This window comes from Mchenga conophoros, linkage group LG9, assembly GCF_057382185.1.
Source record: "Mchenga conophoros isolate Kocher_MC1m ecotype Shallow Benthic linkage group LG9, M_conophoros_male_GT1.1, whole genome shotgun sequence".
In the NCBI taxonomy this organism is placed as follows: domain Eukaryota; kingdom Metazoa; phylum Chordata; class Actinopteri; order Cichliformes; family Cichlidae; genus Mchenga; species Mchenga conophoros.
In genome coordinates, this window is record NC_140534.1 from 7676829 (window position 1) to 7691754 (window position 14926).

The following is a 14926-nucleotide window of genomic DNA, read 5'->3' on the forward strand; positions in this document are numbered from 1 at the left end:
CGTTGAGTAGCCAGATGATGTTAGGTAATAAGCGTCAGCGAGTACAGGCCATGCAGCATTTTACCACCTACAGTTCATTCCTGCGGCTGGTTGGAGGAGTGGTGGTGCTCTCCATGTAGGAATGTCTGAGCTGTGCAACAGACACCCTGGTGTCCTGGTGACTCTCTCCATTACTCAAACTTTCTCCTTCTCTGACCTCCTGGGGTTCCTTGGTTTGGTGTTGCAAGGTCCTCTGATTGGGTCCTTGTTGATTTCCAGCATCAGACACGGATCGGCTCAGAGCTGTGGTGGAGCTGGAACTTCCTGGCCCTGTGTGAGATGTTCTGGGCTCAATGTGGGTCGCAGCCGGTCTTTTGTGGGCACGATCAGCGTTTTCCCGCTCTCTGGGTCGGCGCTCCGCCGCCTGCAGACAGGAGGTATACTCTGCTTCCTCCCGTCTTGGTCTGCCTCCAAGTCCCCCTCTAACAGGTTCCTCTGCTTCAGCCTCTCTTTGCATCCTGTACACGACCAGCTCCTCCTCACCTCGCCCTCTCCATGGGTCTTCACTGCTCCTCTCTCTGCGCCGGATCTGTGAAGGCAAGACTGCTTTTCTGCTCCTCAGAAGGCCCTCTGTCTTGACCGCCTCAGCCTCACCAGCTTGTTCCTCTTCCACCTGCTGTTGCTGCTGCCCAGTTCTGGATGTAGAACCAGAGGTCATGGACAAATAACTGGGGTAATTGCCAACTTCTTGCCCTCCCTGTGGACCAGACTGGCTGTGCTGAACTTGTGGATGATGGTGGGAGTAGGCCTGCTGTGGGCCTAGTGGGTCTGCATGGTAGCGTGTAGAAGCCTGGGGCTGGTGCTGAAATTGTCTGCGGTACACTAGGCCTTCTGTAACATTTCCGAACTCTGGGCTCTTCTGGCGGCCCTCCTCCCTGACAAGCCTCTCCCTAACTCTGATTCTTCAGGGAGACAAAGGACTGGTTAACATTTGGAAAACATCAATAGGCAAAGCATAGCTCTCATAGAAGCTCAGAAAGATGACTTTGATTGTGATCCTTTGTGTGTCAGCCTTTGAGCACTAAAGGAGGAGCTCAGCCTCTTGTTTGACATTAGGGCTGGACACTGACAAAGCATGCAGATTTTATATTTGGATGTAAGACCAGTATAAATACTGGCTCAGATGTTTAGTCTTCCTGACTCAAATATTTCATAAAACCATAAACATACCATACAAGCCAGATTAAAACCAACATACATCTTTGCCTGATATGAACTGGTTTAGAATTATTTCCAGGCTCTCTCTCACACTGGCAATAATGGTTAAATTCTTACTAAGATCTGATTCTTGAAGAAAGTATTCAAAAACAAAACAAAACACCCACAACTCACAAATCCAGTCACCGACAGCATAATTGTTAAAAAGGCAATACTGTACGAGCATTTGTCATTGTTGATATAATATGATCCATCACACAGCTGTTACCAAATGGGGTTTAAGCTAAACACAGCAAAAGGTGAGTGAGAAATGAAGTTATGGTTGGAAGCCAAGGGGACTGGAGCTGGTGACAATGAGGATGAGGATGACTGTTCAGCAGACGTCCAGAGCTCAAAAGCAGAGATTATTAAACAGTCGCCTGCCGGTCAACTCAGGACCCTAAGTGAGTAAATGCAGCATCATCACAGAAATTTATAATAATAATAATATTTAAAAAACTGGAGCCCTGTAATGAGCTGCTGTTTAAAAAGCACAGCTCACAAGGGTTGGTCCAGATGAATGGGAACATGGTAGATGATAACTGGGGGTGAGAAACAACCAGCCTTTGTCTACCTTGAAGGCCAGTTGATGAGGGAGTGGGTGTCGCCTTCAGCATCAGTCTGGAGGAACCAATCAGTACTAAGTTTCGTCTTTGCACTGCACCAAGAGAAACCCAATGGGAAACGTGATTGACTGGGCAGTTGGGTCTGAATTCAGTGTTGAGGTCTTTTTCTTGAAGCATATAACCCGAGACAAAACTATATTACACACTCCACTGACTTCACATCAAGACTGACTGAAGAGACACTGAGTTTAGCAATCAGCACAATCCCAAGAACACAAGTTTAACTCCCACACGATACATTTAATTGCCACAGTAAAAATATGAATAATAAGTCTCATATTTAAGGCTTGTTGAATTATGACCAATGGTCAGATAGTGCAGTTATATTACATCAGATCTTATTACATAGATGCTATCTATAGATACACTCATTTGTTGATAACACTGATGCTATCTGGAGAGAGGGCTCTTTAAATGTACGCCTCTGTAGCTGAGGTTTTATCTGCAGAAGCAGATATTCAAGGGAAATGCCATCTCACTCCACCAGAGCCAGATGAGTCATGCTGGCCCTCTGATGCTGAGTAAAGGCAAACAGTGTGAATTTTTCACTAAGCACAGATCAGAGTTCAGCAGAACTGGAAAAAATGTTGATCAGTTATAAATACATTAAGAGATCAACTGAAGAATGAAGGGAGGAAACAAAAATCAGTTTGTGAAGCAAATCTCTTTTTTAGGGATACAAGAACCTGAATTTAACAGCTCACTACACAACACAAAGTCATATCTGTTAGCCTTGGATTCAAGTGGGGAAACAGACCTGACGCAGGTCATGAGGTAGAAATGTTTTACTTGAGTAACTGGAGATTACAAATTACAGATAGTCTTCTGACTGGACCAATCAGTTTGGCTCTTCCTCAACTATAGCAAGCCTCATGTCTCTGTGTGGAAACATTTCAACTCCTAAGCAAATCGATAGTTGCAACAGAATTAATTTTGACCAGCTGACTGAATATTTAGAAACCTTAGACAGTCTACTGAATAAACTGCTAGCTTCCAGTACTGACACTTGTGGTTCTGTAAGAATAATAAGTTATCATCTGCGTATAAACGTATTGTGATTTATTGTAGATTATACACCTTTGATGAGGCTATTCTGTTGGACTGCTGCAGCGAGCGCCATTTGTGAAGCAAAGATGTTAAAATCCTTAAGATATCCACTTTATTGTACAGCACTTAGGAAAACACTACAACTTGATACTACTACAAAAATAACAAACTAAACTAAACTGTTAGTGGATAATCAGTGCAGCTCTGCACTTAGTTTGCAGAGCTGTGGCTTGGGTGGTAGAGTGGGTCTACAAACTGAAGGGTCACTTGATCCCACGCTCTTCCAAGTCCAGAATGCATGAGACTTGCAGTAGAAACTCATTTGTTGAGCTTGAGTGCTCAACTTTGTGGAAAGGCACTATATAAGTACCATTACAGTTAATTGTTGTTTTGATTATTTTCTTTCACCAGTTCCAGAAAGTTTCAATGCTGATAAAGGAGATGAAAATGATCGTGCTGGAATAAAAGTGCATCAAGCTTTTGCTAATGATGACATTTGGGTTGCTCTGAACATTTCACTACAAGAGCTAAAACGTAGCATTTCATGTTAGTCTCCCACACATCCAATGAAAAAGGAGAGCGGAGACACTCCTATTTGCTTGTTTCTCCTCAGGGTTCACTGGTCTTGATCAGACCCAGCTGTGGGTCAGAGATGTAGCTGTGGAGTCACACTGAGCTGCCCAGTAACACAACACCCTCCCTGCACCATGGACACACATACAACCTGGCCAAGTTTTGAAACCTGAGAGGGAAACTGAGGAAAAGAAAGAGGGGGCGATGCAGAGGGGAACACAGATGGATTGGGAATAATGTCCCGGACGGATGTAGAAGCAAGGAATGCACCTTCATATGTTTGTTTGCAGTGGAACAGTGCAGGGCTGGAGCCTGGTCATGATCTGGGTTGGGCAAGAAACAGGGGTGCATACACGGATTCTCTCTTTTCCAACAGTTGTGGAGCTGAAACAACTCTTAGTACGTCCCCTCTAAAGAGCTGCTAGCTCAGGTGTTTTAATATTCGGGTGTCATTTTTGTCCTTTTAGCCACCATTTAAACATACAATTAAAGGATGGACTCACAACGACAGTGTTATCCATTCCTCCCCTTAGGCAAATGCAGTGTATCATTTTGGTGCACATGCTAAAGTACTATCCACAACTTAGTAAGAGATCCTCTGAATCTGAAAAATACCCCAATTTGTTCTTCAAGACATCCACCTGAAATCTCTAGAATAAACATACAGCACAGAACAGCACAGGCAGACTAATCTGCCCAGTTGTAGGTGACTATGGGAGCTGGTCTGTTCCAGAATGAGCTCGGATTGCATGACCTTGTATCAAACAAGAGTCCTGCTAAGAGAACGACCTTGGACATGTGGAACGAACAGAGCAACAGTGACAGAAATAGATGGAGAGATGGATCCATCCTTTAAACACAATGCAGTGTGAACAGCTGTTAAAGTTCTGGTTCTGGTTCAAACCCCATGTTTGTATGTGAAGGGGATCTTGGGAGCTTAATGCAGAAAAAGCCTCCCGAAACAAGGGACAATTTATGTATAAAGTAAAATATGAAACCCCTCAAAAATCTGGAGTCACGTAGAAAACTCAGGGTTGTCCATTTTCAACCAAATCAAACTTAAAAAAAAGAAAACGGTTTGCTACAACAATGTGTCTTCCTCCCTCCACAAGTCACAACAAGCTAATCTTGTTGTGACACCATTGTTACAATTTAACAATGGTGTCTCAGTTACCAGCAGAAAAACATGGATACATCTATGTTTCTGCAAATGCAGTGACGTCTGACCTTTTTTATTCCATGTTGTGTTGAGTGTGTTGCTGTGTTAGAGGGAGTACTGCACACTTTGGTATAAAATTTGATCTTTGCTTTTTTCAAAAACAAAAACAGTTAAAGTACCCCAAAAACTTTAGCAAAAGTGTATTTTACCATTGTTATGTATAAATGGATTTATTAAAATAAAAAAAGATCTACCCCCAACAAAAACAAAGATGAGATCAAAACACTCACCCCTGTCTGCTGAGGACGTTCTGGGCCTGCTGCTCAATGAATAGGTCACCAGGAGACGCACCATGTTTAGGCGAGGAAAGGGAGGGGTGCCTGCCTTGCTTGGGTGAACTGGGTGGTATGCCAGTCACTGTGTAGTCTTTTGCAGGCACCTTAGCAGAGGAGGACGATGATGTCACATCCATGTATGAAGAGGAGGATGGAGGCTCAGGCGGAGCGGCCCTGCGCTGATTCTCCAGGTTCATCAGCCTCTCCCTCTCTGAGAACAACTCCACCCTGGTGTGACCAATATCACAGCCTGGGTCCGGGTAGCCGTGTGGCGGAGCTGAACGGCCTGCCCTTGGGCTAGTAGCTAAGGTACTGGTGTAAGCACTTAGGGTGATATCTCTGCCTTCCTCTCCCACCAGCTCCCCTCTATTACGTCTCTCTGAGCAGTCCGACTCTTTGTGAGAGCGGGGGTAGCGGGAGTGATGGTCCAAGTCGGGTTCCTGATCCAAAGAGATGCCGTAGCGTTCGGCCAGCTGCCGGCGCCGCTCTGCCTTGTAGCGGGCGATGCGTTCAGCCTTGGACTCCAACTCAGGAACACCTTTGGTCGGACCCGAAATGTGAACTGGCTCAGTGTGGATGAAGGACTGAGGCTCAGGCCTGCATCGAGCTCTGGACTGGCGCTCTGGAGCCATCAACTGCATTTCTGGGCTTTCAAATCCCTCCATGCCATAACGCTGAACGGTAACTGGTGCAAGAATAAACAAGTCATGTCTTTGTTGTGTAGAAAGAGACACGATAGTCTGTAGTACTGTTCTTGTCTCACCAGCACAGGGGTCAGAGGCCCTAGTGTATCGTGGAGTGTCCTCCTCCAGAAGCCGGTTGGCCACCAAGGTAGGCAGCAGAGACGGATGTACTTCACCCTCTATACCCTCCAAGCGCCGAGCAATGCGCTCCTTTCTAAGCACAGAAAGAAAGGGAAGAGTCATCTTTACACATTATTATCCTATGTAGTATTATCTTTATTACTGTAGCATATTTATAGATGCATCATTATCTCACCTGTTCATTTCCAAGTCACTTGTGCTTGTGGTAATGCCCTCAAATAGTTTCCTCAATTCAGAGACTTAACAAAAATAAATAAATAAGCAATAAAATCAGTACAGAATAAGCAGATCTAATTAAATGTTTAATTGGTCTAAGATGACAAATTTTGGATAGATTTTGGCTCACAGGAAATATTTGTAGACATGCTTTGGTAATCTGTAATATGAACACATACCACTGAGCTCACATATACATATTATCATAAAATGTTAGTTTGATTAAATCATTGATGTTATATGTTTAATGTTTCTGAATCATTTCCAAAATACTATTTTCCACTAATCGACACAAAATCTCACAAAACCAACTTACAATTTATGTTATTTAAAAAACAAAACAAAACAAAAAAACCCAGAAAAAAACCCCATGAATAAACCCTCCTGAGACCACTGGTTTAAAAGCCCTTATGAACTCGGATGCGTCTTACTTCTATCAGTGGTCCAAGCTGGTTTGAGTCCACCCATGAATCAATGAAATTACAAAAGCACACCCACCCGTCTATATATAGACTACACAAGTCAATGTCAGCATAAAAACCAACAGGATCGTCTGCATCTTATAAGACAGGATTGCAACAAGGCACAAAAACAGGAAAATTTCTAAAGGGGGGGAAAAAATTCTCAACCCATCAACGATAAAAGCTGGGAAGCACCTAAATCTGGCTGCCCAGACTTTGGTTATTTAAAATCTTACCAGAATCTATAGCAACAACAATTACCAAACACCAATGATCCCCATCTAATGGAGCAGAATGGCAGAAACCTCCAAAACAAAGGTTTGCCAAGTTTCAAGGATTGTTCTCAGGAAAGCTTCTGACATTTCACCATTTCACTTCAGAGATACTTCAGCCAAGGCAAAAACGTCTGCCTTTCATTTATTTACATAAAAAAAAGAAAAAACATAGTTTTGACTTTGTCAATGCAGAGCATTGTATTGTAAGAACTGCAGAGTAGGATGAAGCTGATCTGTGGAGTGATGGGTTCACCAAAGAAACAGCTGATTGTAATTATTGTAATTATTTGTCACAACATAAAAAGATGGATCCATCCACCCACTTCTGCTCCTCTAATCCAGGATCACTGCCGTTTCTCTGTACTTTATTTTTAAGAAAAGGTATATTTCAAATATTCAACACGTATTCTCTAGTGAATGAAGAAAAATCAAAAATCATATTCAAAATGTTTACTTTTGATTTGATTACTTACTATGTTACAAAAGTCCAGAGTTTATACATGAGTCAGTTTATAAACAGCTAATCAAAAGAGTCTTCAAACTTATGTGTACATTCCAGTGTGAACCACTACAGGATCTTTATTGGAACTTACATTAAATAAACCCTGTCAAGAAAACAAGTGCAGCATAATAACAGCAGTTCATACATAACATTTTGCAAAGCTGGGCCTTGTAGAAAAACTGGTTTTACACAAATGTTGACTTAATTCCAACCTGGCAAACAAGCTGCTGTTACACAACAGCAACTCTGAAAAACTGTGGGAACGTTGACAACGTCAGAGTCATTTTCAGCAAGAAATAATAAAAAAAAAGTAAAAAATAAATAAATAAATAAATAAATAAATAAAAATCACTTCACTCACCTTTGGGGAGATTGGCCAAGAGACTAACATCTATATCCTTGGCGCTTTTGGCTGGGTCGTCCTTTTCGTCACAGGAGAATTCTTTCTGGAAGCTGAGGGGTGCAGAAAAAATACCAACTCTTATTGAAACAGGGCTGAGCTGTGGGAAACTGGATTTGTTTACATTGTAAGCAGTTGTGAGGGGCTCACTGAATCAATCTGAATTTGATCAAACACAAATCACTGAACTATTTGCTAGAAGCGTGGTTGGTTTGAGAGGTGGTCAAGAATCTAATCAGTCAGTGGATTGCGGATGAAGCTACAAAAGTATGCAATTAATCATCCGAACTGTGCATTTGGAAGTGAGACTGTAAATTTCATCAACTTCTCCATCTCCAAATATTCATCTAGATATTAGACATTTCTGACCCGTTAACACCCCGAGCCTCGCAGATATGCAGCAAATTTCTCTGTCTCTCAAAAAAAAACAAAAAAAACCCCCCCCAAAACAACATATTGAAGTCATTTATGGATTTGATTCAAAACCACAAATTTGCAATATAGCTATAAAAGAGCTGGCAGCAGATTACTGCTGTGAGGAAACAGTCAAGAACTGGGAAAACCCAACTCGCTTGAACTCTGTGGCTGCTGTAAGGGACAGAAACCACGGAGTTGTGAACACCCTGATACACGCGTGCATGGTGGATCCTTTCTCATCACAACACAGGAACATCTCTTTTCATCACTACTTCTTCATCTTTAGATATGTTCACCATGCATGCAAAGTGCTTTCAAAACAAAACAAAACAACACCCAGATTTTGGGCATCGATGTGCCCAACAGTCTTATAAGTGTAGTGAAGGAAACTTCACAGATTAGAGTGTTAATAAGGAGGCCTGATGGTGTATTTGACAAACAGCCAACAACATTATTGAGCACAAGTTAGTTCCTCACCCATCTGAAGTACTGTCTTAATAAAGAAATTTACATTAAAGAGAATATTTTTTAATGTGATTCATGTATGAGGAAGAGAACACAGGTGTTTATATGTGGAGCTCTGATCATAGAAAGAGAGAGAAAAGAGAGGAGAGGGACACGGGAGAGACCACTGCGAAGGTTGCTTCTTAGTTCTAGAATGAAAAGAAAATAACGTCTCCAAGAGAGCCAGAGCCACTTTGTTTATGTGCAGCAGTCTGTATCAGCAAGTGCGTGTATTGATGAACAAGTAAAGCAGTGCTGTGCAATGTCATTGTTCCTATTCTTTATTGTATAGCATGGGAAGAGTAAGCAAACAAAACATGGAAAAAGGAAAAAGATTATCCCGGTTGTGAGGTTGACTTACGGTGCTGGATTTGTAATGAGAGGAACCCCTGATAACGGACAAGGTGCAACTCTTACAGTTCACTGTGCATTACCATCAGCAATTCTGCAGTATTCAAAGTAACTACTCTGCATACAGCACTGTGCCTTCAGCTAAATTCTTCACTCTTTCTCGAGGCTTTTAAAGTGTTTCTTTGCACTTTGGTTTGCTTTTTCACTCATTTTCAGCCCAGTCCTTCTACACGACCATCGCAAAGGAACGCTTGTTTGAGCCATTTAACACTGACCTAAGAATCATTAGAGCATAAAATGGGACCCAACTTAAGGGATAACCAGTGTTGGGTCTAGATAACAGACAACTTAAAGAACGAGCTTTAATTATTTATTTAGACAATTTGTTACCATTAGCCTGTGGCAAAAACACATCATTCTTTTTAATTTCGTGACCTGAATCTATGAAAATGTTCAAGATAGCACAAGCATAAAATAGCATTTTTGCAGGAACAAGGTGAGAGCTATTAGCTGAACACGTGACATATCCTAGCATGGCGTTGGTATGCCCTTTAAAAACAAGAAAAAAGAAAATAAATTCAGCAAAGACCTAAAACAGGACCTGAGCGATGCCTCTGGCCCTTTGGTTGATCCACTTCACTGTTCAGTGAAACCTCAGGCATGGCTGTCAAAAAAACGCTCTTAAGGAAGGGAAACAGGAAGGAAAGGCTGAGGTATGCCAAACTATACAAGGACTGGATTGAAAACCTGCGCCAACTGATGAATACAAATTTGAAATTTTAGGTCAAAATCTTTGTCAGTATGGAAGAAGTACAACAGTATCGATACAGCTACCTATAAAACTCAGAGTCTGTCATGGTTTGCGGCTGGATTTCAACCAGTGCTTGTTGGACAAAGGAATTTCATCCACCATGAAGTACTAGGTGTTTGATTAGAAATGGCTTCAGTGTTCAGCATTACAATGATCCGAAACACATGACATACCTGACACAAACACAAGGAAACACTATCAGTCATGGATTTGAGCTCCCCTGCAGGAGCATGATGCCTGTTTGCTACATTTCTAAGTAGCACCTTTACTTTTTAAAGGTCTTTTTGCACATCTTACCTCAATGCTCTCTTCTGTAGCAATCTGGGATTGCTTAGTTTAATGGGGTTCTCACTCCCAATTCCTGTGGACAGAAGAAAAGAGTAACATTTATTCATGTTCCACGGTCCATTAATTTCACTTTGAACCCGGGGTTGTGTCTTCAGATGAACAGATGATCAGAGCAGCGTAGGCATGTTAACGTGAAGCAGCTCTCTCTGCAGCTCCTTGGCACAGGACCACATTAATTAAGAGGCCTTCCACAGAGAAAACGAACAATGTGGAAAACAATCTACCTGTCCCACTGAATCATATCGCACAATAAGTAGTCTATGTTAGTTCTCACACACACACACACACACACACACCATTGTTGCATTTATATTCAGACACACCGTCTCCTTCTTAAGCATCAGTCTATGTGTTGTGCATGAGATCATACATCAGAGCGTTTGACGGCCTGTGTACAGTGCAGTTTCACCACACATCAAAGTTGCAGTGCAGATGGGATCATTGTCACTGGGTAGCATTTCTACACTGCACCCTCCAGGAATACAGAGAGCACAGATAGTTTCCTCAGCCATCAGAAGCATAATGTATGATAAAACCTAATTACATACACAATCCAACTTTCTACAGTCTGGTGTGTATTAGGAAGAAAAATCAAGTCGGTAAACACGGGAACAATGTGGTATAAACACCTGCCTACAGAGACATACAGCCTCAGTACCCCCCCATCCCACCAAAATGGGGCATTAGTGGGTATTAAACATCACAACAGTCTCATGAGAAACCCAAGTTGTGCAACACATCCCTGTAGGGAACATCTATGCTTGCTATTTGCTCTAAACCTCAAACGTGCGGTTCTGGCTGCACTTGGACCTCTGAGTAGCCAGAGCTGTGCAATTTTGGGAGAAACATGTGGTCCTACTTCCATCCCCTCCGAGATCACCTCAAGGTCAAATCCCCCCACCCCATTAAACTTGCCCACTGCTCCACCCAAACCCCTAACATCTCCCCAGTGGCTACCCACCCCAAACTAACCCCCGCCCCTCCCTTCCCCATTCCAGATCTGTTAGTCCCTGTTAAAGATGTTTGGGTTGATGCTTTCAATCCCTCCTACTTAAGCAAAACATCATCTGAGACATTTGAGAAGAAAGGAGGCCTATTTGGAGAAGGTGGTGTGCGGGTATGGGTTTAGGGGTAGTTGAGTATTGTTTCAGCTGGATGGAATAGGGCTGCTGAAACACAGTGAGCCTTGAATGATAATCTTATTCAGAGTTGACTGCGTTTTCTTTTGACCAGAGTCAAAAAGATTAAGTCAACATCATTCAAGCAGGTATAAAGTCTCTTTACTGATCACACATAGATGAAGTTTAGATTTTATACAAGCTTAATTGCAACTTAATCTTTGGCAGTAACAGACTTTTGAACATCTAATTTTTGAGACCAGCAAAAGGTTGAGGAAGCTATTATTTCTTGATATTTCTGTGATATCATCTCAGACAGATTAAGGTCAGGACTAGGCCATTTTTTTTCTTAATTTAGTTGTGCTCTTTGGGTCAAAGTGTTTTCATCATTCCATTTTTTCCCCGAGATTCAGATCTAGAACTGATATCCTGGTTTTCTCCTATAAAAAGCTGAATCCATTGCTCCCTCGTGACTACGATGCTCCCTCCACCGTGCTTCACACTTGAAACGGTAAGGCATTTGTGTTCGGTGGTTTTCTCCTTTCAAACAGTATTTTTTTTTTTTTTAAAGCTTAGCTATATGTCTAATTCATCTTGTATATGTTTATTTGGTTTGCACCTAGTATTTTTAAAATTACAGTTGTTGAGATTTCCATTAGCAATAGAAAATGAGACAGTCCTGAATTAAGCTTCTCACAACTTTGAGTTAAAGCTATAAATAAATGCAATAGAGAGTTTTCTACACAATGGAATGACCACTATTGACCAAACGTCAGCTACAAAGCAATACGCGATATTGATGATACACGAAGCAGTATCACTTAACATGTGGATGACTTTACAAATGTAGCCTTCTTTAAACAAGTAGTGTTGAATATTAGACTGCTGTACTGGAGGGCAGCCTTCCAGCTCTGGTCCAGATGCCAAACTAAACATGTGACTGTGTTGGGCTCAACTGTCACAGTTAGGTTCCAAAACTCTTCAATAAGTGAAGGCTTTGTTGAGCTCCACAGACCACAGCTAATAGCCATGTTGGAGACAATTGAGGTGAAGTGAAAGACAACATTTATCCAGAGCTAACAATTACAACTCCTCGTAATTTAAGTGAAATCGAAACCTTTGTTACTGGTAAAAAGCCAACGTGTGTCTTATATCCCACTGCTTGTTCAAGAAGCATAAAGAAAGAAAGAAAGTGATCATTTACCCTTTCTCCACAACTAATGCTATCTTTTACATAACCATACTAAATTGATACAAATTGTTGGGTGTTTTAATACAGACTACCACGGCCACAGCAACCACAAGATTACTTTAAAAACATCCACAATATTGCATCGCCATTTCATCTTTCTGTACTGTGATACCCACATGGAGCCATGAATGCCAGGTTAAAGGAGGTGAAGTCTGATGAAATCTAAAGATGTCTAATGCTGTTAATTTAATGAGTAAACTGGAAATACATGAGAATAAAGGAGTTAATTTACTAACATTTGGATAAGAAATAATAATAAAAAAACAATAATAATCAGGCTTGTTCGAAGGCATTTTTGAGGCTCAAAATGTGGTTTTAGTGCCAGGGCTACAGTTGGGTTATGGTTAGGTATAAGGTAAGGGTTAGACATTAATTTTTCATGGCTAGAGTAAGCATTGCCAATTAGATGTCCTCACTAAGATATGAAAGTGTGTGCGTGCGCGTGTTATGAAGCACACCGGTTTCAGTACTCGTCCACCTTACCCCAATTGTTCTTGGCATCATTCATGCTTTTCAGATGTCTATAATGTAAGTGGTCAGTGGATTTAAATGTTTAGGAATAACAAAACTGAAAAATATCTTAATTTCCATTTAAATTATAGTGTGAAACAAAACCAGATGTAAAGTTTAACTAGCTGCTTTTGCAAAAAATAACCCACGCCTTCTTACCCTTGGGGGCAGCCGTCTTATGCTATTGTGAAGTCTCAGACTTAATTCTTCACAAACCAGACCTGTACTCCTTTTACACCTCATATACTCTATATGCTGTGGCATGTGGTCCATCAGGAGTGACACCACCCTCCACCACCATCCCCACGGTTCCCAGAAAGGGCCTCAATTCATTCGTCATTCCAGACACAGGCATAAAAACCTCCACAAAGATCACAGATGTCCCACAGCCTTTGATGCTGGCTGTAATCTACAGAAACACTATGGCTGCTATAGCCGCAAGGGAATACGCCAGGAATTCCTCAGCACTGTGCCCCGTGTGTGTCGACGACGCTGTAAAGGCAGCTTGATGCAGATAAAACATGAGGATAAAATCATTTCACGATTCAGTGGAGTGTCATTGAGGTTCTGAAGTGTACAAGCCTTTTATGTGATGGTATCAAAGGTTGTTGTATAACACTGTCTGTTAACAAAGAAGCTAAGTTAACTTTGGGAAGGCTCTGATAAACTTGACAGTAACATGAGGCTAAAGCTCCATGTCTTAACCCACAATACACCCAGTGTGGCAGCCAAAGAGGCATCAGTGGCTGACCATATGTCTAATTTACGATCCAGGATTAACTTTGATTCCTGGGATTACAGCAGGCCCAAAAGTAACCACCCTTTATCTGTATGAATTACATCACACCTGAAGTGCCTGACATTTAAGTCTCAGCACCCCCCACCAATTTTCCAGTTGCCCACCGATTCTGTGTGCTGGGAGGCTCAAGCTGCAACTAAAGCCTCCACACTAACAGGAGCTTAAGAATTAAGGCATTGAGGGGGGGGGGGAAAAAAAAAAAAAAAAAAAAAAAAAAAAAAACAGATGGAGAGACAGAAATTAGGTGAGGCCACTGCTACCAAACAGTGTTCTCAGCACAGGGATGCCACAATAAGCCAATTAGGTCTTAAACACTAGTATTAATGGTTATAAAAGCAGTTCAGCTGCAAAGTCTGAATGAAAGCGTACTTCTACAACCTAAACTCCTCAAACAAGCTTCAAAGCACATCCTCCTCCGAACAACACAAGACTATTCTGTATGCTCACATAAAAGCCTGACACTGAGGGCCACCTGCTGCAGATTCACATCCATCTTAACACAGACAAGCAGATCTAAACACTCAGGTGTCAGTTAGAAAATATAATGAGATGCATTCAGACAAACACAGGTATCAACTAGTGGCCAATCAGTGGGTGTATAAACAGGGGTGAAGGAAATAATGCAAAAACTGTAACGTAGACCTCAACACTGATAATATTAATCTGTGATGCCACATTGTCTCTAATGCCGAGTACTGACAGGTACAAACATGTCAGTACTTCTCACATGTTTGTACCTGTCAGGACGTCAGCCAGTGCTTCTGATATACACAATATGACATTTATATATTACAAAGCCATGAATAATTGGGTCATTTAGAGCACTAGACCAAGCTTTGCGTTCTATTCAAACCTTTCGAATTCAAAATTGTTGATTAATGATTGACAGCACGGTGGTTAGCACTGTTGCCGCACAGCAAGAAGGTCCTGTTTTAAGGAGGTTGTCGTTTTGAAATGGCGTTTTGCGATGTATTTGCTGGCTTTTCACTGAATGCTGTTCTTGTCCAGTTCACAAATTTCGTCTGAAAGAGCTGACCTTAAACAAGAAACTCAAGTTCTGAAGCAAAAATTTTAACAAAGTTTTTGCCAGCAGTGAAGTTGCAGTGTGCCCTCTGTTGGTCAACCTATGCAATGACCCTTTCATTTTTCAACTTTTATAAAT

General features: G+C 41.6%; 1 protein-coding gene across 16 annotated transcripts in view; it reads right to left on the reverse strand.

The window, feature by feature from the left end:
• Positions 1 to 14926, reverse strand: part of svila (supervillin a) — a 77849-nt gene that overhangs the window by 32858 nt on the left and 30065 nt on the right. For 13 of the 16 annotated variants that reach the window (XM_085286270.1, XM_085286260.1, XM_085286271.1 and 10 more), the window contains 6 exons: positions 10035 to 10098; positions 7616 to 7707; positions 5976 to 6039; positions 5740 to 5873; positions 4932 to 5661; positions 72 to 941 (listed from right to left, as the gene is read on the reverse strand). In XM_085286270.1, coding sequence (XP_085142396.1) covers positions 72 to 941; positions 4932 to 5661; positions 5740 to 5873; positions 5976 to 5983 — 1742 coding nt within the window. In that variant the 5' untranslated portion in view covers positions 5984 to 6039; positions 7616 to 7707; positions 10035 to 10098. Of the gene's footprint in view, positions 1 to 71; positions 942 to 1810; positions 1895 to 4931; positions 5662 to 5739; positions 5874 to 5975; positions 6040 to 7615; positions 7708 to 10034; positions 10099 to 14926 lie in introns of all 16 variants that reach the window. The other 3 variants (XM_085286272.1, XM_085286274.1, XM_085286275.1) reach the window with 2 other exon arrangements.